This window comes from Oreochromis aureus, linkage group 7 (assembly GCF_013358895.1).
Source record: "Oreochromis aureus strain Israel breed Guangdong linkage group 7, ZZ_aureus, whole genome shotgun sequence".
Taxonomy (NCBI): Eukaryota; Metazoa; Chordata; class Actinopteri; order Cichliformes; family Cichlidae; genus Oreochromis; species Oreochromis aureus.
Window position 1 is genome coordinate 15,031,099 of NC_052948.1, and position 23,439 is coordinate 15,054,537.

Sequence of the window (23,439 nt, forward strand, 5' to 3'; positions counted from 1 at the left end):
GGGAGTAGCAGGGCTAATATTTGGGGCCTACTTGGGAAACCCAACTGGGGTCCAGCTAATTTTGTCCTCAGTTTCCATGATGGCCCCAAATGTGTTTTCCCAGATTAATGATGGGTCGAAAATGTGGCCAACAATCTTCACTCACATTAAAGCAGATGAGAAGCATTATTACTGAATTATTTTATGTTTCATTCTTATACTTACTAAAACCGTAACAGCAAATAGGCACATTGTCAGGGTTCTGGGTTTTCTGACCTAGTGTTTTAAGTTTCTGTGATTTTTGTCATTTTGTGTTGTGAATTTTGTATTAAGTTCTCTTTGTTAGTCTATAGTTTATTTCTACGGGGTTTCTTGTGGTCCCAGTTTAATTCCCTGATGGTTTAATAATTTCCCTCTGTATAGCTGACCCCTGTGTCTTCCTCTGTGTGTTTAAGTTTATACAGTTATGTGAGTTCTTGTGCCTTGTGTCCACTCCTTACGTTCCGTGTTTCCCTCATCCCGTCATGTCTGTGCTTCCTCTCGTGCCCCTCTGTGCTCTCTCTCTCCCGCTCTCACTCACCACTCTCTCTCTCACCCTCCAGTCTGTCTCTGTGTCCTCCCGTTTTGTCATGTGTGCAATTGCCCTCAGCTGTATCTCCCAGCTGTTCCCTGTTCGCCTTGTGTATTTATTGTCTGTGCTCACCTCCGTTCGTTGTTTCGTTGTCCCCTCACACTGCGTGTTTCCTCCGCGCTCTTAGGTCCCTGTGTTCCCAGTGTAGCTCCCTTGTGTCTATGGTTTTTGATTTGAGTTTCTTGTTTATGGTTCCTTGTGTTTAGTTTAGTACCTATGTGTTTTTCCAGCAATAAAGCTGCCGTTTTGAGTTCATCCCTCCCCACGTTTGAGTTCTGCGTTTGGGTTCTATTTCCTGCCAGCCACACAATGAAACATGACACAAATACTCCATGTTTTTAGTGATTTTAAGAAAATACATATAATGTATCTATTTATGCAATATCTACAGTCCAGAAGCACATCTCCACTCCTTTCCTATTTTTACTTATTACTACTGCTTCACCAAGAACAAGATGCAGATTCTCCTGGTCTTTTTATTTCTAAATTTCACCTTGCCATGTCATGGGCCTGGGTCTGGGAACCAAGGCTTCATGAGTGTTTATGGACTTGAGTATATTTGCTAGTTTGGTTTGGCTCACCTGGAGCACGCACCGGAAATTAACCTGCATAATGTTGTCATTTCACTGTAAATAAAGGCACTGTCTTCATTCTAAGAGTCCCGCTTTTGGGTTCTACTTTCCCCGCACCGTGACATGCCAACTTTATTGTATATTTTAAAAAAAACAAACAAACAAAAAAAAAAAACAGTTTTACTTTAATGTCATTGTGAAAGTTTATTTAGGTTTTGTGTGATGTAAAAACAAATTAAATGTTTAGAGTTTGTTTTAACAGAAAAAAAAAGATGGAAGAAATGAGACATTAACTGAGTTGCAATTTTTTTATTTTTATCAGTAGATAAATACTCAAGCCACAAGAGCAATTACTTTGTAAGATATGTAATGATTTTTAAGACAATATGAGAAGAAACAATTGTATGTCACATCTGTGAAAATGGAGACGGACTGTTTCATCACAGCAGTGTGAAGCTTCTCTTCCTGCGAACATGATGTCCAGCAGCTCTGGTGCAGTCTGTCTTGGTACAACCACACTGCTCCACATACATGTATGTGTAGGGGACCGTGTCTCCATTCAAGCAGACCAGGTCAGCAGTGCGATTGCTGAAGTTTATCTCCTTACAGCATGAGCAGGAATGCTCCATAGCTGCTGCTGCTTCAGAGTACCTAAAGAAAGCAGGGGGCAGGTTTATTAATATAATCAAAGTGTAAAATAACAGTTTTTGTAACTTTCCAAGGAAATATGAGATAATACTAAGGTTATCCTTACATGGTGTAAGTGTTGCAGGATCCTTCACAATATGGCATATCTACCTCCTGGGCAGACTGACAACCGTTGACTGTAATATGGGTTTTCATGGACATTAACTTGCATCCCTTCTCCTTCTCCACACCTTTTACAAAAAAAGATGTTGAGTTAGTTTCTTTTATTTCTATTTAATGTAAATTCATTTATCCATTCTGTTCCGCTTATCGAGATTTCGTAGGCTGAAAGGCAGGTACATCCTGGACAGGTCAACACTCTGTCATAGGGCTAACACAGACACACAACCATTCACACCTAAATTCACACCTATGGGGAATTTAGACTCACCAGTTAACCTAACTCCACTAACTAAATGTCTTTGGACTATTGGAGGAAGACAGAGTATCCAGGGAAAACCCATGCAGACATGAGAAGAACATGCAAACTCTACAGAGAAAGACCCGGGCTAGATGCTGGATTCAAACAAGTCCCTTACTGCTGTGAGGCAATAATGTTATCCACCACGCCACCATGCTGCCCCTGATTAAAATGTTATATATCAAAATGCTATACTCACAAATTTTGCAACAGCCGTTTGCTGCAGTTTGAATTGTGTCCTAACGATGAAAATATACAACATTAACAAAATTCTTTTCATTTCAGACAGATACAGTCAGTCAATCAAGATACATTTTTAAAAGCATACTTACAGGTTGGCAGTTGCTCTCTTGGAAGGGTGGGCAGACAGTCTGTGAACGACTTGCTGTTAAAGTCTCACCATTCTTGACACAGGTGTAATGTTCACATTTATTCCCCGGTGGTGACCAGGTTTCTCCTTGCTAGAAAGCAGTGAGACAGATGTATACAAAAATCCACACAAACTTAGAAATATTTATTTAAATAAATAAATCAACACATTTTGCTTGTTTGGCTTAGATGAATTAACACATGAAGTTACAACCAGCTTACAGTAAAACGTTGTGTGGTTCCATTGATGTTGACAACACAGTGTGTCTGTACACACTTCCCGCAGCATTCATCTGAATCACTTTCCACATATTCATATCCCTGTGAGACACCGAGAGAGATGGCACGTTTAGCTTGTGAAGCCCAATCTAGCAAGTGACACACTAAAGCCACCAAAGGAAAAAAAAACTGAGATGTATGGTGTAAGTGAAGATGACTCCTTTATTGTCTCTTACCAGTTCACAGCTTTCTTTACATTGTTGAAACACACAAATTATTTTTAATAGACCAGATTTTGGGTCAATCTCATTGGAACAGGTACAATCCTGACATGCAATCACAGGAACTGAAGAACCAGGCTGGCAAAAAAAGAGAAAAGGTCATACATAATTATGTGTATCGTTAAAGGTAAAAAAAGGTGAGAAAATGACAAATCATCTGCTTCTTATTTACCTGGTATTCAGTTTCTCTGTGAACACAAACTCTTTTAGGTTCTAGAAAAGAGTTAGACAAAGACAGGTGAATTGCATGAAAGTACACACATGTATATGTATATGTATATATACATACACTGAACAAAATTATAAACGCAGCACTTTTGGTTTTGCTCCTATTTTTCATTAGCTGAACTTAAAGATCTGAAACATTTTCTACATGCACAAAGGACCCATTACTATCAAATATTGTTCACAAATCTGTCTAAATCTGTTTTAGTGAGAATTTCTCCTTTGCCAAGATAATCCATCCCACCTCACAGGTGTGGCATGTCAAGGTGCTGATTAGACAGCATGAATATTGCACAGGTGCGCCTTAGACTGCCCACAATAAAAGGCCACTCTGAAATATGCAGTTTGATCACAATGCTACAGATGTCGCAAAACCCGTCAGTATCTGGTGTGGGCACCATTTGCCTCACGCAGTGCATCACATCTCCATTGCATAGAGTTGATCAGGTTGTTGATTGTGGGCTGTGGAATGTTGGTCCACTCCTCTTCAACAGCTGTGCAAAGCTGCTGAATATTGGCAGGCACTGGAACACACTGTCATATATGCCGAGCCGAGCGTCCCAAACATGCTCAATGGGTGACATGTCCAGTGAGTATGCTGGCCATGCAAGAACTGGGATGTTTTCAGCTTCCAGGAATTGTGTACAGATCCTTGCAATATGGGGCCGTGCATTATCATACTGTAACATACAGATGAGCTTCCCTGAGACGGTTTCTGACAGTTTTTGCAAAAATTCTTTGGTTACGCAAACCGATTGTTGCTACAGCTATCTGGGTGGCTGGTCTCCACCTGGTGGACCATCCTGGAGGTGAACATGCTGGATGTGGAGGTCCTGGGCTTTTGTGGTTACACGTGGTCTGCGATTGTGAGGCCAGTTAGATGTACTGCCAAATTCTCTGAAACGCCCTTGAAGATGGCTTATGGCAGAGAAATGAACATTCATGTCACAGGCAACAGCTCTGGTAGACATTCCTGCAGTTAGCATGCCAATTGCACGCTCCCTCAAAAGCTGCGACATCTGTAGCATTGTGCTGTGTGATCAAACTGCATATTTCAGAGTGGCCTTTATTGTGGGCAGTCTATGGCACACCTGTGCAATATTCATGCTGTCTAATCAGCACCTTGACATGCCACACCTGTGAGGTGGGATGGATTATCTTGGCAAAGGAGAAGTTCTCACTAACACAGATTTAGACAGATTTGTGAACAATATTTGATAGTAATGGGTCCTTTGTGTAAATAGAAAATGTTTCAGATCTTTAAGTTCAGCTCATGAAAAATGGAAGCAAAAACAAAAGTGTTGCGTTTATATTCTTCTTCAGTGTATATGTGTATACATATATATATATATATATATATATATATATATGTGTGTGTGTGTGTGTGTGTGTGTGTGTGTGTGTGTGTGTATATGTATATTCAAACTGCATTAATAAGATTACCACATGTATGTTCTGCACAGCATTTTCCATCAGGGACACTGACAACTGGCTTATATCCAATGGGACAGTTCATATTGGTGACTGGGCAGGTGTTAGGTTGACATTCTGCAGAGATTGTGGCACAGTGAGAAACTACCACAATCAAATAACACTCTGGAAAAACGTGCTTTGATACTACATATCTTACGGCAAGCATAGGTAAAACAGCAGGGGTCGGATGGACTGGTCTGGTTGACAAGGACAAACCCAGGGGCAGAGCAGTCTGTAGTGGCCGGTGGTGGTGGGCACACTTTAGGCTTGCAAGTCACAGTCTTGGTGGATTCTTCACAGATGCAGTCCTGGCATTTGTATTCAAATCTTTCATTGAACTGAAAGAATAAACCACAATAAATATTAATTTTCTCTTGCAAGTAAACAATAAAGAGTAGAATTTCAGGTTATAAGAAAAAAGAAGATCACCTCACGAGGAATGCCCTCAGGATCAAGACATCCTGTTGGAAAATAAAAAAGTCACTAAAACTATATCGTATACTTAGGTCAGTAGTAGTAAATTGAAAATATTACAAAAAGTAATTACCACATTTTTCAACACATATTCCAGACTCCTGGTTGAAAAGTTTCATTCCATCAGGACAAAAGCAGCCCTCTGTAGTGTAGTTCATAGTTGGTCCACTTGGACTGTGAAGTAAGTTACAGTGAAACAGCAGTTAAATTCATTCAGTTAAGTTGATAGACAGTGTCACTTTTACTTATTGCCACAGTAAACATTTATTTATTGCCACATTTTGTTATGATCATAGCCCCTGGAAATGTTTTTGCATAGTTTTGGGGAAACGTACTTGTCTTCACAGGTTGGCTGTTCTGCAGGACCACAAGGCTTGTAAACTTTGCCTAATGGGCATTCACCAGCTGATGATGAAGGAAAGAACTTCATTGTTTTGTGTTTGTTTTTATATACATGCTGACAAAATGTCACTTGTGATTCCAACCAATTCTAATCATTTACAAAATGATGAGGTGTTGCTTACCACACAGTGTGGTGTGGTTCCTCCAGTAAATGCAAACTCCAGCCTGAGCACAGGCTGCAGCATAAGTCTGTAAACTTGTACACTCCACTGTTGGATTTGAAACGTGACAGCTATCAAAAATACAACCTCTGTAGAAATTTTCTGGAGAGACAAATGGATGGCACTCTGCAAAGAGACTATTTCAACAAAAGACACAAAAATAAATTTCTTTTAAGTGCAAACTGTTAATAGTACAGGACTAAACTGTTGGGACAGATCAGATAATGCTTACGTAGTTTTAAGTAGGTCACACATGGAGTCTGGTTTGCATGGAGCTAAGGTAGGTGGTGGTTCAGGTGCACTGGTGGGTAGTGCAGGTGGTGTTGGGCAGTTGGGTTTGTAAGGGTCTTCAACAGGCCAATAGTCAGCCATCACCGCACAGCTTTCCACCAGCTTACCTCCAGGTAACATGCAATCATCAGCCTGGTTATTGTTGCATGTTCCTGACAATAGTAATAAAACGGTTAATATTGCACTATAACCTAAAACTAACAGTTGAGAAATATGGCCACTTTGGTGAACTTTCTTACCACAATGTCCCTGTGTGTTTTTGCCAAAGTACTGGAATGGAAGGGTTACACTGAAGCCAGTTATTCCAAATGTAATAACCACTTTTAGGCGAGGAATCTCTAAAATCAGGTTAAGACCGGAATTCATGATCTTAACACCTTGTTGAGAATAAGGTAGGTTCAAACTTTCTCCATTTTTCAGTACCTACAAGAGAATAATTGCACCATATGTAAAAATATACTATAAAAATAGTCTATCTTGGTTATTTTGCAGTATCATACAATAAAATATAGGCAATCATACATGCATAAATTTACCTCCAACTGTGCAGCTCCAATAAGATTATGATTAATGAGTGTGATGACTTGTGATACATATGATACTATTATCGATCGTGGACAAGAAACATCTTCAGTTGGATCACAAAAGACATTCTCAATATAAATCTCCAAATTATGTATCGGTAAAATCTCTTTCATCAAAACATAAGTACAGTTTCCTTGATAACTGTAGTAAAGTCCATCAAACGTGATGTAATGTGGATCTCCCCACCCTTCACATACACCTGAAAAGAAAGAAAAAGTATTTAAGGGAGGAGAAAAAAACATGTAGGGAATAAATGTTTTAAACCCACAGAATAACTTACAGTCACAAGTATAATATTGACAGCAGTAGTACTCGTCATACACCAGAACTGGTTTCTTTCCATTGGTGCAAGTTATGTTTTGAAGCGGTGGACATTCATATGGAATAATTTCTATTGTGTTGTTCTCTATGCATCTGGCCATGGTACAGTTGCACAAATAGAAGGTCTCATTTTGCTTGAAGAAAAGAGCACATAAAGAAAGAGTAAAGTTATTTTAAGATTTTTTTTTTTTTTGCGAAAAACCTATGCAAGAAGTTTGTTACTGAAAAAGTGAAAATAATCAAAATGCAGTTAAATACAGAGTTATTGAAAACATTTTTATGTTTAATGGGTCTTACTGAGACACCCCAATCAGGGCAGTCAGGTGGAGGAGGAGGAGTTGTAGTAGGAGATGTGGTGGTAGTGTGCACAGGAGTTGTCGATGGAGATGTGGTTGTAGTGTGCACAGGAGTTGTAGTTGGAGATGTGGTGGTAGTGTGCACAGAAGTTGTAGTTGGAGATGTGGTGGTAGTGTGCCTAGGAGTTGTAGTTGGAGATGTGGTGGTAGTGTGCACAGGAGTTGTCGATGGAGATGTGGTTGTAGTGTGCACAGGAGTTGTAGTTGGAGATGTGGTGGTAGTATGCACGGTAGTTGTAGTTGGAGATGTGGTGGTAGTGTGCACAGGAGTTGTAGTTGGAGATGTGGTGGTAGTGTGCACAGGAGTTGTAGTTGGGGATGTGGTGGTAGTGTGCACAGGAGTTGTAGTTGGAGATGTGGTGGTAGTGTGCACAGTAGTTGTTGTTGGAGATGTGGTGGTAGTGTGCACAGGAGTTGTAGTTGGAGATGTGGTGGTGGTGTGCACAGGAGTTGTAGTTGGAGATGTGGTGGTAGTGGGCACAGGAGTTGTAGTTGGAGATGTGGTGGTAGTGGTGTGCACAGGAGTTGTAGTTGGAGATGTGGTGGTAGTGTGCACAGGAGTTGTAGTTGGAGATGTGGTGGTAGTGTGCACAGGAGTTGTAGTTGGAGATGTGGTGGTAGTGTGCACAGGAGTTGTAGTTTGAGATGTGGTGGTTGTGTGCACAGGAGTTGTAGTTGGAGATGTGGTAGTGTGCACAGTAGTTGTAGTTGAAGATGTGGTGGTAGTGTGCACAGGAGTTGTAGTTGTAGATGTGGTGGTAGTGTGCACAGGAGTTGTAGTTGGAGATGTGGTGGTAGTGGGCACGGTAGTTGTAGTTGAAGATGTGGTGGTAGTGTGCACAGGAGTTGTAGTTGGAGATGTCGTGGTAGTGTGCACAGGAGTTGTAGTTGGAGATGTGGTGGTAGTGGTGTGCACAGGAGTTGTAGTTGGAGATGTGGTGGTAGTGGGTAAGGTAGTTGTAGTTGGAGATGTGGTGGTAGTGTGCACAGAAGTTGTAGTTGGAGATGTGGTGGTAGTGTGCACAGGAGTTGTAGTTGGAGATGTGGTGGTGGTGTGCACAGGAGTTGTAGTTGGAGATGTGGTGGTAGTGGGCACAGGAGTTGTAGTTGGAGATGTGGTGGTAGTAGTGTGCACAGGAGTTGTAGTTGGAGATGTGGTGGTAGTGTGCACAGGAGTTGTAGTTGGAGATGTGGTGGTAGTGTGCACAGGAGTTGTAGTTGGAGATGTGGTGGTAGTGTGCACAGGAGTTGTAGTTTGAGATGTGGTGGTTGTGTGCACAGGAGTTGTAGTTGGAGATGTGGTAGTGGGCATAGTAGTTGTAGTTGAAGATGTGGTGGTAGTGTGCACAGGAGTTGTAGTTGGAGATGTGGTGGTAGTGTGCACAGGAGTTGTAGTTGGAGATGTGGTGGTAGTGGGCACGGTAGTTGTAGTTGAAGATGTGGTGGTAGTGTGCACAGGAGTTGTAGTTGGAGATGTGGTGGTAGTGTGCACAGGAGTTGTAGTTGGAGATGTGGTGGTAGTGGTGTGCACAGGAGTTGTAGTTGGAGATGTGGTGGTAGTGGGTAAGGTAGTTGTAGTTGGAGATGTGGTGGTAGTGTGCACAGAAGTTGTAGTTGGAGATGTGGTGGTAGTGTGCACAGGAGTTGTAGTTGGAGATGTGGTGGTAGTGTGCACAGGAGTTGTAGTTGGAGATGTGGTGGTAGTGTGCACAGGAGTTGTAGTTGGAGATGTGGTGGTAGTGTGCACAAGAGTTGTAGTTGGAGATGTGGTGGTAGTGTGCACAGGAGTTGTAGTTGGAGATGTGGTGGTAGTGTGCACAGGAGTTGTAGTTGGAGATGTGGTGGTAGTGTGCACAGGAGTTGTAGTTGGAGATGTGGTGGTAGTGGGCACAGGAGTTGTAGTTGGAGATGTGGTGGTAGTGGGCACAGGAGTTGTAGTTGGAGATGTGGTGGTAGTGGTGTGCACAGGAGTTGTAGTTGGAGATGTGGTGGTAGTGTGCACAGAAGTTGTAGTTGGAGATGTGGTGGTAGTGTGCACAGGAGTTGTAGTTGGAGATGTGGTGGTAGTGTGCACAGGAGTTGTAGTTGGAGATGTGGTGGTAGTGGTGTGCACAGGAGTTGTAGTTGGAGATGTGGTGGTAGTGGGTAAGGTAGTTGTAGTTGGAGATGTGGTGGTAGTGTGCACAGAAGTTGTAGTTGGAGATGTGGTGGTAGTGTGCACAGGAGTTGTAGTTGGAGATGTGGTGGTAGTGTGCACAGGAGTTGTAGTTGGAGATGTGGTGGTAGTGTGCACAGGAGTTGTAGTTGGAGATGTGGTGGTAGTGGTGTGCACAGGAGTTGTAGTTGGAGATGTGGTGGTAGTGGGTAAGGTAGTTGTAGTTGGAGATGTGGTGGTAGTGTGCACAGAAGTTGTAGTTGGAGATGTGGTGGTAGTGGGCACAGGAGTTGTAGTTGGAGATGTGGTGGTAGTGGTGTGCACAGGAGTTGTAGTTGGAGATGTGGTGGTAGTGTGCACAGGAGTTGTAGTTGGAGATGTGGTGGTAGTGTGCACAGGAGTTGTAGTTGGAGATGTGGTGGTAGTGTGCACAGGAGTTGTAGTTGGAGATGTGGTGGTAGTGTGCACAGGAGTTGTAGTTTGAGATGTCGTGGTTGTGTGCACAGGAGTTGTAGTTGGAGATGTGGTGGTGGGCACAGTAGTTGTTGTTGGAGATGTGGTGGTAGTGGGCACAGTAGTTGTAGTTGAAGATGTGGTGGTAGTGTGCACAGGAGTTGTAGTTGGAGATGTGGTGGTAGTGTGCACAGGAGTTGTAGTTGGAGATGTGGTGGTAGTGGGCACGGTAGTTGTAGTTGGAGATGTGGTGGTAGTGTGCACAGGAGTTGTAGTTGGAGATGTGGTGGTAGTGTGCACAGGAGTTGTAGTTGGAGATGTGGTGGTAGTGGTGTGCACAGGAGTTGTAGTTGGAGATGTGGTGGTAGTGGGTAAGGTAGTTGTAGTTTGAGATGTGGTGGTAGTGTGCACAGAAGTTGTAGTTGGAGATGTGGTGGTTGTGTGGACAGGAGTTGTAGTTGGAGATGTGGTGGTTGTGTGCACAGGAGTTGTAGTTGGAGATGTGGTGGTAGTGTGCACAGGAGTTGTAGTTTGAGATGTGGTGGTTGTGTGCACAGGAGTTGTAGTTGGAGATGTGGTGGTGGGCACAGTAGTTGTTGTTGGAGATGTGGTGGTAGTGGCCACAGTAGTTGTAGTTGAAGATGTGGTGGTAGTGTGCACAGGAGTTGTAGTTGGAGATGTGGTGGTAGTGTGCACAGGAGTTGTAGTTGGAGATGTGGTGGTGGGCACAGTAGTTGTAGTTGGAGATGTGGTGGTAGTGTGCACAGAAGTTGTAGTTGGAGATGTGGTGGTAGTGTGCCCAGGAGTTGTAGTTGGAGATGTGGTGGTAGTGTGCACAGGAGTTGTAGTTGGGGATGTGGTAGTAGTGGGTAAGGTAGTTGTAGCTGGAGATGTGGTAGTAGTGTGCACAGGAGTTGTAGTTGGAGATGTGGTGGTAGTGTGCACAGGAGTTGTAGTTGGAGATGTGGTGGTAGTGTGCACAGGAGTTGTAGTTGGAGATGTGGTGGTAGTGGGTAAGGTAGTTGTAGTTGAAGATGTGGTGGTAGTGTGCACAGGAGTTGTAGTTGGAGATGTGGTGGTTGTGTGCACAGGAGTTGTAGTTGGAGATGTGGTGGTTGTGTGCACAGGAGTTGTAGTTGGAGATGTGGTGGTAGTGGGCACAGTAGTTGTAGTTGGAGATGTGGTGGTAGTGTGCATGGTAGTTGTAGTTGTAGTTGTGGTGGTAGTTGTTGTAGGAGCTGGAGTTGTGGTTGAACATATCACACAACATACCCTAATCTTGTAGTCAAAACACTTTGCTGGACGGCTTGTCTGGTCCTCTGCTCTACATATTAAACCAATGTCCTTATCACAAGTAACACTTTGTTTAGTTTCTTCCACAAAGTCATCAAAGGGAATGGTCGGGTAAAGTACTGCTCTGCATTCAATTTCTTCAATAATGTTACATATTTGTAGACCAGCATCTGTGATGTTTTTGTACGTTTCCCAGTCACTTTTGTCCGTTGGATCATCCACATCATACCAGTCTGACCACTCACATTTGTCACCTGGAATGCAAGTTGTAGTTGGAGATGTGGTTGTAGTGTGCACAGTAGTTGTAGTTGGAGATGTGGTGGTAGTTGGCATGGTTGTTGTAGTTGGAGATGTGGTGGTAGTGGGCAAGGTAGTTGTGGTTGGAGATGTGGTGGTATGGTGCACAGGAGTTGTAGTTGGAGATGTGGTGGTAGTGGGCACGGTAGTTGTAGTTGGAGATGTGGTGGTAGTGGGCATGGTAGTTGTAGTTGGAGATGTGGTGGTAGTGGGCAAGGTAGTTGTGGTTGGAGATGTGGTGGTATGGTGCACAGGAGTTGTAGTTGGAGATGTGGTGGTAGTGGGCACGGTAGTTGTAGTTGGAGATGTGGTGGTAGTGGGCACGGTAGTTGTAGTTGGAGATGTGGTGGTAGTGGGCATGGTAGTTGTTGTTGGAGATGTGGTGGTAGTGTGCACAGGAGTTGTAGTTGGAGATGTGGTGGTAGTGTGCACAGGAGTTGTAGTTGGAGATGTGGTGGTAGTGGGTAAGGTAGTTGTAGTTGAAGATGTGGTGGTAGTGTGCACAGGAGTTGTAGTTGGAGATGTGGTGGTTGTGTGCACAGGAGTTGTAGTTGGAGATGTGGTGGTTGTGTGCACAGGAGTTGTAGTTGGAGATGTGGTGGTAGTGGGCACAGTAGTTGTAGTTGGAGATGTGGTGGTAGTGTGCATGGTAGTTGTAGTTGTAGTTGTGGTGGTAGTTGTTGTAGGAGCTGGAGTTGTGGTTGAACATATCACACAACATACCCTAATCTTGTAGTCAAAACACTTTGCTGGACGGCTTGTCTGGTCCTCTGCTCTACATATTAAACCAATGTCCTTATCACAAGTAACACTTTGTTTAGTTTCTTCCACAAAGTCATCAAAGGGAATGGTCGGGTAAAGTACTGCTCTGCATTCAATTTCTTCAATAATGTTACATATTTGTAGACCAGCATCTGTGATGTTTTTGTACGTTTCCCAGTCACTTTTGTCCGTTGGATCATCCACATCATACCAGTCTGACCACTCACATTTGTCACCTGGAATGCAAGTTGTAGTTGGAGATGTGGTTGTAGTGTGCACAGTAGTTGTAGTTGGAGATGTGGTGGTAGTTGGCATGGTTGTTGTAGTTGGAGATGTGGTGGTAGTGGGCAAGGTAGTTGTGGTTGGAGATGTGGTGGTATGGTGCACAGGAGTTGTAGTTGGAGATGTGGTGGTAGTGGGCACGGTAGTTGTAGTTGGAGATGTGGTGGTAGTGGGCATGGTAGTTGTAGTTGGAGATGTGGTGGTAGTGGGCAAGGTAGTTGTGGTTGGAGATGTGGTGGTATGGTGCACAGGAGTTGTAGTTGGAGATGTGGTGGTAGTGGGCACGGTAGTTGTAGTTGGAGATGTGGTGGTAGTGGGCACGGTAGTTGTAGTTGGAGATGTGGTGGTAGTGGGCATGGTAGTTGTTGTTGGAGATGTGGTGGTAGTGTGCACAGGAGTTGTAGTTGGGGATGTGGTGGTAGTGTGTATGGTAGTTGTTGTTGGAGATGTGGTGGTAGTGTGCACAGGAGTTGTAGTTGGGGATGTGGTGGTAGTGTGTATGGTAGTTGTTGTTGGAGATGTGGTGGTAGTGGGCACGGTAGTTGTAGTTGGAGATGTTGTTGTTGTAGTTGTGGTGGTGGGAGGAGTAGTTGTAGTTGACCCTGGACATATATCCACACAGGTTTGGTTTTTCTCATCAAATATGGGCTTATCTTCTGGGCATGCAGGGTAACAGCCTGTAAAAAAAGAAATCACATAATAAAACCTTATTTAACATTTCTGAATGGCACAGCTATCTGATTTAAGGTCATACAAACTGACACTCTTTAACCTCCTACCTTCCAGGGTGGGTATCGGATTCAAACATACGCCTTCTGGATTCAAACAGGTTTTGTAGCACGGGGTGTGGCAAGGGTTGTAGTGCCACCTGCATTCCTTTGGGCCGTTGTAGTAATCACAATAGACAGCTAAGAAATAAGGGATACAAATGATGCCATTTATTTAGACAATTAAAATGTTGATGGAAATATATGAAATTTCTATGTGTATTATGAATGTCAGTTCAAAGTCCACTTTATACAATCTTACATTAGAATTTTATAAAGGGATTGAAAGAAATACTTAGTTTGAGGTATATTTTGGAATTTCATTCAAACTTTTCATGATCGAGCTCTTTAAGTGATATAATAAAAAGATGGTACTGAGATTAATTATAATTAACTCTGACTATATTATAAATTGAGTTTATATTGAACCAAAGGGACTAGAAAGAGAAAGCATATTTCTCCTATAATGGCTTCCCTTCACTGGGTCACTGTTAATTCCAGAATTGAATTCAAAATCCCGCTTCCCACATACAAGGTGGTAAATAATCAGGCCCCATCTTATCTTAATGACCTCATAGTACCATATCACCCCAGTAGAACACTTCGCTCCCAAACTGCAGGCTTACTTGTTGTTCCCATTCCCAGAGCCCATTCCTACAAAATTGCTTGAAGACGTCCTGCCACTAATTAATGCTTCAATCTTAAATATGATAAACCTATCTCTATTAATCGGCTATGTACCACAGGCCTTCAAGTTGGCAGTTGTTAAACCATTACTTCAAAAACCATCTCTAGACCGAGCGGTCTTAGCTAATTATAGGCCAATATCCAACCTTCCTTTCATATCAAAAATTCTTCAAAGGGTAGTTGTCAAACAGCTAAGTGATCATCTGCAGAGGAATAGCTTGTTTGAAGAGTTTCAGTCAGGTTTCAGAGCTCACCCAAAGCGCTTTACAACGCCATTATTCATTCACTCACATTTATACACTGGTGCAGGCAAGCTACAGTTGTAGCCACAGCTGCCCTGGGGCAGACTGACAGAAGCGAGGCTGCCATATCACGCCATCGGCCCCTCTAGCCAACACCAGTAGGCGGGAGGGTAAAGTGCCTTTCACTTCAGGAGGTAATGTTCATAAGTTGATTTGGTTTTCTTCAGTTTTTGATCAGTTGCAGAAGATTTTTAAAGGGGTTATATTATATAAAAGACCAGGCCAAGAAAATCTCCTTCTTATTTTTTTTGTGTTTTATCCTCAGTTACTTTGCCACAAAGGCATCTGCTGTGATGCTTACAACTCTGATGAAGTCTCACAAGTGTCATCTTTTCTTTTTATACATAGATATAAAAAATATGGATATGTACTGATAAATGATCAGAATTATAATATTTTCGACTGTCGGAGTCAAAATTGAATAGAATCCAATCAGGACTGAATTGAATCGGGACCTGTGATTGAATCACTGAAATCAGTGACGATACCAGCCCTAGTGGGAATATATTTGTAAAATGAGAGAATTAAGTTTCAGACGTTTCATACACTTCCAAAAACATGTGTCCAGTTTGGTCCTTGTGGTTATTAAGTGTAGCTTGATACAGAAAAGGTCAGGTTTATTAATTAATAACAATATCAAAATGCAAAAAAATACAAAAAATGATTGGGTATGTTTCCTGATCAGATTGATATCTGTAGTTGGCCTCAAAGACATGTGTCAGAAAAGGTTGGAAAAATGAATAAATTTTTTTTTTTACTTACGACAGATCTCTGGAGTTCTCCATGCAACGCAAACATCATGCTCATTGCAAGCCTGAGCATAAGCTGCAACTGCTGTGCAGAAACATTCACAGTCTCCTCCAGTGTCGCAGGCACACGAGTCTTTCACACAGTTTTCATAAAATGGACCAGGGCTAACCTGTACAGCGGTGCAAAATTGATGATGATTTTTTTTAGTAAAGTGTTTCATAATTACATGATTTGCAAACTGAAAAACTGTCATTACCTTTTTGTGGCATTCTTTAAATGTTTTTCCAATTATGATGCTACACATCATTTTTGCCCACTGATGTCGACCGGGTGTTACTGCGCAAGGATCAATGCTCGCCTCCACATCTGGACAAGAGCTAGACACTTTCCAGCTGTTTGCAAATTCAAGTGGATTGCTCACCACCAGCTGACCCTGGGTGGTGTAGTCATTCTGTCCATCGCCATCAAAATTTCCACAAAGGCCACACACCTCTCCCTGTGCAGTCATAGAAAAGAATCACTTGAGCAATGTGTGAGGCTGATAAATATAAAATGGTGCTTTACATTTGCCATAAATTTCATTAATGGCTTAATTAAAAGGCTTTTTTAAGAATTTTTTTTTCTTTTTTAGAAATGATTCTGTCTAATTTTTCAATATGTGGTATTGAAAACAACAACTATGTGGTGAGACAAAAAGGGTACACTGTGTTAATAATATCAAAACTTTAATGTAAGAATTTAATGTAACAGTTACTGTGACTCACACTGTGCACTGGTTCCAGCAGGATCCGAACAGCTGTTTTGCGATCCCACATCACTGCCACACCGATGACAGATTCTACAACCACATACAAGCCAACCTTCCTTATTCTGTACTGGATATGAGGCCCATGTCCCAGCTCATCCTCTTCAACTTTTTCCTTTGATAGTTTGATTTCCATTCTCTGTAATGAAGGAAAGGAAATTTCTGTTGGTTCAACTGTAATGCTAATAACATATTATTTTGGATTTACTGTTATTGGCATAATAAAACTGGCAAGTGTTTGTATCTGGTCTTACCCCGAGTTGAATTCTGACTTTTTTAGAGCAGGTGGTGCCCGTAGAGCCACAAGGTACATTTTCAGTGATGACTCCAAAGTTGTTGTGCACTGTTTTATTGCCACAGTTGTTCTGTAAAAAAGAAGAAAAGAAAAAAGGGGAATTGTTAAACTTTGTGTCTCTTGTGGTTAAGGTATAACATAATAGGAGCAAGATCATACACTCACACGTTATATATCGACGAACTGCCTTTGAATCTTTTTGTAATGAATTTTGGAGTCACAGTGTAGGTAATTCACAAGTCTTAACTGTGTATAAAATCTTTACATTTAGAAAAACAGATTTTCTGATACCTGATATTATTATTGTCATTATTATTATTATTATTATTATTATTATTATTGTTATAGCTATAATAGCTAGTAGCTATTATTATTATATAATAGCTCCTTGCAGTTTTTTAGTAAGTAATTGCATTTGGTAAACAAAAGATACATTCACACTGTATCTTTTTTTTTTCAAAGGAAATTAGTGTTGTATAACTGACTTTACTTCAAATAGTTTAGAGTTTATTTTTAAGAGAAACAAATGGATGAGGACATGATGAGGTGAATTTAGGATACAGTTGTGCTTCGGATGATTTTGGTATGCATTATTTACCTTTACAGCAATATAGCCACACTGTCCTTGAAATGCATATGTTTTCTGATCAAATGTGGTGTAGTGACCACTTCCATAAATAATGCAAGTTCCTGGACATTTTTTCTTTGTGCATCTCCATTTTCCACTTTGGCAGGTACTAAATGTATCAAGAAAGGTAAATATGATAAAGTTTCAATACTGTGAGAAAAACATGCTATATATATGAAATACTGTTTATTATCTGTTTATTACTCTACAATAATTAATTAGAAAATAAAGTAAGGTCCTACCAGGTGTTGCACTGGTTTGGTATTTGTGTTCCGGAGACATAGAGATGGCCATCATGCTTGCATGGACAGTCACTTTCTTTCACACAGAAACCTTTACCATCATCAAGGAGGCCACTGGGACACCGACAACCAGATTCACACTCTGTGGCATCCTGGGAGGATAGAAAGACAACATTGATAAAAAATAAGATAAAAAATTTCAGACACTGTTAAAAATTGTCATTCAAATGTGCCTACTACTGAGTGTATGTGTATAACATTAAATAATGAGATTCTGTTTATTGAGACTGAGAGGTCAGCTAAAGCACAGCATCAAAAACAACTCACACAATCATCATTGTCCAGATTTAAACAAGTTCGAGCACACTGCACTCCAACAACTCCTGCGCTTGCAGTGGAGCAGTTGAAGTATTCTTTAGGAAAAGGGCAAGCTGTAGAAACTGTAGGGAAAAAGTACAAATTGCTTTAATATACTGTATATTGTCTTAACAAAAAGCTCGCATTGAAGAAGGAAAAAAATACTGACTTGACATGCGATTTCTCCCAGAATGGCAATGAAGAACTCCGTTAGTGCATACACTAGAAAAAGACACCAAAATATAAAAGTATAAATCCATCCCACTACATGTATTACAGTCCTGCTTAATCCTTAGTTTAGGATGTTTCATTTGAAATCCTGAAGTGACTCACCAGCGCTCGTTGTTGATACTGATGGACTTGCCTGACTTAACGTAAACTTCATTATGGTAACAGGGACACTTTGTTACTGGGACACAGATGCCGTTGTCATCTAGGTAGTGACCCTCAGCGCAGGAACAGCCATCCACAGGCAAGAAATCAGAGGTGCAGCTCTGCTGCTTTAAGCTCAATGATCTGCAAGTCAGCTGGCATCTCTGATTTTTGTAAGAGAAGGTCTGAGATTCTGGGCAGTTCTTGGTGTATTTGTCTGTTTTACAGAAAATATGACAATGATTACCTCATAGTTTTGGACTAACTAATAAAAAGAGAACATGCTCATCAAACTTCATTACTGAGCTGTTTCAGATACCCTTACCGCACACATTCTCTCTCCAGTCTGTCAAGAACACTCCCTTTGATGCACAAGCTCTGGCATAGGAGGAGAAAACAGCACACAGGCAGTCCTCGCTCTTCTCACAGTTACAGCTAGCATAAGTACATCGCTGCAGAAAACAGTGAACACATTTTTATTGTATTACAGTCCCACTGTATTCAGTTTAAGGACAAACAGAGAGATTTTGTTGTACCTGGTAGTAAATCTCAGGATCCACCACAGAATGGCACTCTGCAAAGGTACTATTTGGCTGTCGTAGCAAGGTGCACCAATGTTTGGCATACATTTCTATAAGTAGATGAGTACTCATTTTAATTTCTTGTTTATATTTCTTACTTGTTCAAATATGTTACATTTAGAGCCTGGAAAATCAGTTTCAAGCAAATGACAGCAATACAGAAATACACTTGATGGACAAAAGAAACTTTCCAGTTTACCATTTTCCATACTGAGAGAACAAGGGTCATCAAGTCTGTCTTCTCTGTCTTGGCATACATGGCTAGCCTTCCAGGAGTTACTAAAAGCTGCTGCACTTCCCTCCACAATTCCCTGACGAGTGTTCATGTCATCAGACAGGACCATGTTGTAGTTCCCACATAAACCTAAAAATTACAGATATTTTAGAAAGAAATTATAATGAAATGCAAATAAGGATGCCAAATAAACAAATATCTGAAACCAAGTGATTTTTAATGGCTTGCTAACTGGGTGGTATTCAGAATGGGGCGATCCTGAGATCATCTTAGGTCACATAAAACACAATTTCTCAAGCATGCTCTGGGTCTACCTCAGTGTCTCCTACCCACCTAACCTTCCACATAAGCTTTTCATTTAGGCACGATAATTAGCTGCCCACCCACACCATCTTAGCTGGTTCCTTTTCATCTGAAGAAACTAACACTCTACTCTGAGTTCCCTCATTATGTCTAAATTTCTTGCCCCAGCTCTATTAGTGGGCGAGGCCCTTTATATCAGCCTAGTAGCCAAAACTGGTTTAAAGGCACATCCCTGGTCACCCGGCCTCCAAAATAACATGGTGCTCTCTCACCAGACCTCGATATGCTTTTACAAACCCAAAATTATGACCAAGTGTTTCAAGTGTTTAGTTTTTAAAGAAAAACAAAGTGCAATAAATAGTTATTTAATAAATGCATATTAGTCCTCATGATATAATGCTTAAAGGCTAAAGTAAAACTTACCACGTGTCTTTTCTCTGTAGCTCTGCTCCAGGCTGACATAAACTTGCATGAGGGGCACATGTTGGATCTGAATTTGCAAACCAAAACTGGTCTGGAGGATGATGTGAAAGGATGAAGCATGGAATATACTGATATCCCCTGTGAATAAAGAGAAACACAAAAATCACTTTGTCTAACTTCTTATGTATCAGCATGAATGAAAGTAACATCTTAAATCTTAAGTTCCTTATTTTCTGACCAACCTGAGAAGTACGGCAAACTGATAATCTGCATATTCTGCTTTACTGTGCCATCAGCAGTGAATGTTAACACCTGAATAAAAACAGAATTGATCATTAGAATGTTGCAGCTGTCAGTATCTATTTAAAGCATGAGCCCAGTATTGAACTCACATTGTTTCTGTCATTGTTCAGCAGGATTTTGAGGGTCTTCAGACAGGTGTCATACTCTTGGTGTGCACATGGTACCAGTTTGACCAGAATGGTAAACTTAGGACTTGCATCATCCTGAAATATACATAATGTGAGAAGTACACAAATTAACCTAATCCATTATTTTTACCTTACATGTGCCCAACACAGTATTGTCTAAAATTTGATAGTACAAAGCTAAGGCTCATTTACCTTTCTTTCCACCTTGGCCAGGGTGTAGTAACAGTCTCCATGGAAGGTGAAGTCTTTCCCATCAAAGGTGGTTACATGTGAACCTTCTTCAACCGCACACGTAGAAGGTGTTGAAAGACTTTCACAAGTCCATCTACCCTCAAAACATGTGCTGAAAAACAAACAAATTCATTAAGATAACAAAATATGCAGACACATTGTAAAACATTACATTCTGGTAGCATTATGAACATTACCATTCCTCTCGCTCCTGTCTGTAAACTTCACCAGATTCATAGATTTTTCCATGCTTGCACTGGCATTCAGACTGAGCAATACACCCCCTCATGGAAATGTCATCGAACACGGTTCCTGAAACGGAAGGTTGGCGTTTGATGGTAAAGTCCCATGAAAAGAGAAGCTTTAACAGGTGTGTAGAAAGAAACTTATTTGTCATGAGCGCTAACCAGGAGGACAGAAGCAGCCGTCCATTTTGTGGTCCTCACAGAATGAGCTTGTGTCTTGATGCGTGCAGGTATCCACACAAGGGGATCCACTCTCTTCATAAACCATGTTGAATGGACACTGTTTGGCTGTGAAGGAAGTGGGAATTTATGCGAAATGTTTAAACATCAACTTCTTGAAGTTTTTCACTTGAGTGTAAGAACAGCAGATTTTTTTTGTGGACTTATGTTACTTCTGACATTTGCCAAATTTCACCATATAGTTGGCTCAGGTGATTTCAGTATTTCGATACTCTCTCTACCCCTTAATATATAAAAGACAAAAATAAAAACCAAACAGAAAGAAAAAACAAAATTTTACCACAGAACTCAGAAGTCCTCCAGTTGGGAGGCTCCCCTCCTGCATGGGAACACTGTCGAGAGAACTCAGAGAGTGTGCTGCAGACACAAAAGTCATCTGAATGGTTGGTACAGCCACACATGTCCTGCACACAGGCCTGAATGTAAGGCTCAGGGTCAATCAGTTTGGCGCAGGAGCTCCAGGTTTCTGCATGCAGCATCTCTTCACAGGTGTTTTGCTAAAAGAGAGTAAACATGTGCACAGTTATTTAATACAAATAAAAACCATCAGATCTCTTTCGTTAAACCTGGCTAAAGTAGGCAACAAAACTCACAAACTCTTTGCATGACTCTGGCACATTCATAGCTTCCTGTGACACATCTTCCTCTTCATATGGGTCCTCACAATCATCATTTGGACGATGGACTTTATGTATGTTGCCAAACTCAATGGGACTGATTTTGCGACCTTTTGCATACAATTACATTAGTGGGGACATGCAATAGTCAGCATATTATAGATTAAAAATATAACAAATAAATAACAGCTTTTACCATCAAGGAGGAACTCATTGTAGACTGGAACACTGTTAAAATCTCCACAAAGTCCACAAGTGCGGTTAGTGTAATCATTATCAATTTCCACCTTAAACACGGAGTAAAGGGTTAGAAAAAGTTTTAAAAACCAGACATGACATGTATTAGATATAAAAATATATAAAATGTCAAAACAAAATGAAAGATTGCATCAAAGTTGCCACATATAAGGACTTTACATGTATGCAAGGACAATAGTAACCACTGTAACTATTGTTGTAGTGAACCAGGTAGCCGGCAATTCTACTCAAATGCAGTGTATTTATTTAAATGTCACACAAACCAAAATATAAAAAATATGGCAAAGTATTTCTGGAGGTTGGGCTGTTAGTCATTAATATAAGAAATGTGTCACAAAAATGTCCTATTGGATCTGTCTGTTTTAAGGATTTACCATGACTGCATCATCAAGGTTCCACATGACAATGATGCCAACTTTGGACTGGAGCTTGATGTAGACTGCATTTCTTTCCATTTGTACTCCGGCCTGGTAGTGTGGAAGTTTGACACTGAGAGGAAAGATAATATCTTTTTAACAATTATAATTCATTTATATCTATAATTAACATTATATAAGAAGCATCTCTGTACTAAAGTCTTTTGCATTATAAATCACTCTGTGTACTTCAAATGTTCACTTATATTGCCATACTTAAGAGTACTGTCTGGAAGTCTGGGTAAATGTATACAAAACTTTAATTCAGTCATTATCTAAACTTCAGGAAAAAGCAACCAGGATCATTAAATGAAGCTGCATTTAGAGACCACACTAACATTTTATTTTTGGAGTCAACAAATCTTGAAATTCATGGACATCATAAAATAGAAATCTGCCCAAAAACATAAATAAAGCCAGATATGTTATCAGGAAAATGACAGACAATGTTTTTCGAGAGAGAAGGGGATTATATCCTTATGGGAAAGTTAAATTTGTAGACAAACAACAGTTAAAACCTTTTGCATTTCCATTTGAAATTTTTCAAAACCTGCTTTAGAAGAATGTGATATTAATGAAACTGATGACTGATAATATATGAAATGATGTTAATTTAATGTGTTTTTTATGAGTGTATACAAGTGCTGAGGGGAAGTGTGGGTAATTATGAACATGGTGAATCAATCAATAAATCAGTGAATCATGGATTAATAAGTATTTCAATATTTCTTCCTACTCCATTTCAGACTTGATGACTGAGTGGTTAATTCATGTCATTAAGAATCTGTGTATATATTGGTTTTATATATCTGAGATAAAAGATTATCATTGTCATCATAATTATATCAGAGTTGCATTTTTTATTTTAACTTACGGCAGGTCGTTCACAGTGACCACATCCTTGCTAAGGTGAAATACAAAATCGCTGATGGTGACCACCACATAACTGACTGTCGGGTTTCCATCGTTTTCCTTCCTCTTCATGTGCACAGAGAACTCTGGGAAGGTGTCGTGGCAGTCAGAGACCAGGTTATATTCACACATGCCAGGAAACTGGTACACATCACCATCGAATGTCTTGAAGTGCTCCCTGCCCCATGTGCTACAGATGCTGCTCACATGGTTGCGGACTGGAAAAAAATTCACATAAATAAAAGCTGAATATTGGTGGCGGTATTATAAATGTTATGTTCATATATACATAAATGAACCAGAAAAATCTATTTAAATCATCAAGGTATAAAAGCAGACCAAAATTATTTGAGCCTTACCCCATCTGGCTTGGATCTCAGTGACATGGGCTATAGTCAAAGCAAGAAAACACAACCCCACTGAACTCCCCCTCATTGTTGCCACTGTGGACTTGCTGTTTCCAGAGCAGATAATGTAGAGAGTGGTTCTTGACAGCCCTTTATATTGAGATCAGACTTTTTTTTCTCACAGCTTCTTTCTGAGTAAGACATAAAGATTTATTGCAGGTCGTGGCAAACATGTGCTGGATGGCTGTCCAACGCCCTTCACAAGTCCCATATAACTTATTTTTACATCCTTCCTCTTAATTGAAC

The 23,439-nt window shown here is 40.8% G+C and overlaps 1 protein-coding gene across 1 annotated transcript; it reads right to left on the bottom strand.

The window, feature by feature from the left end:
• Positions 1 to 1,384: 1,384 nt before the first annotated feature.
• LOC116335886 (mucin-2-like) lies at positions 1,385 to 23,236 on the bottom strand. Its single transcript, XM_039614190.1, has 46 exons — positions 23,146 to 23,236; positions 22,749 to 23,004; positions 21,833 to 21,947; positions 21,397 to 21,487; positions 21,177 to 21,310; positions 20,864 to 21,080; positions 20,506 to 20,631; positions 20,296 to 20,410; positions 20,060 to 20,210; positions 19,829 to 19,942; positions 19,679 to 19,748; positions 19,437 to 19,574; positions 18,675 to 18,839; positions 18,431 to 18,525; positions 18,220 to 18,346; positions 17,856 to 18,111; positions 17,692 to 17,744; positions 17,493 to 17,605; positions 17,166 to 17,317; positions 16,894 to 17,032; positions 16,255 to 16,365; positions 15,960 to 16,139; positions 15,452 to 15,691; positions 15,208 to 15,364; positions 13,469 to 13,597; positions 12,722 to 13,366; positions 11,603 to 12,331; positions 10,413 to 11,293; positions 7,389 to 7,766; positions 7,051 to 7,225; positions 6,722 to 6,969; positions 6,425 to 6,608; positions 6,127 to 6,337; positions 5,856 to 6,031; positions 5,667 to 5,736; positions 5,405 to 5,505; positions 5,287 to 5,318; positions 5,015 to 5,195; positions 4,828 to 4,932; positions 3,332 to 3,372; positions 3,115 to 3,237; positions 2,882 to 2,980; positions 2,623 to 2,751; positions 2,490 to 2,529; positions 1,937 to 2,060; positions 1,385 to 1,833 (listed from the first exon to the last, which is right to left on the bottom strand). Exons 1-46 carry the CDS (start codon positions 23,219 to 23,221, stop codon positions 1,623 to 1,625), a joined length of 8,403 nt encoding a protein of 2,800 aa, XP_039470124.1. The 5' UTR covers positions 23,222 to 23,236; the 3' UTR covers positions 1,385 to 1,622.
• Between the last annotated feature and the right edge of the window lie 203 nt (positions 23,237 to 23,439).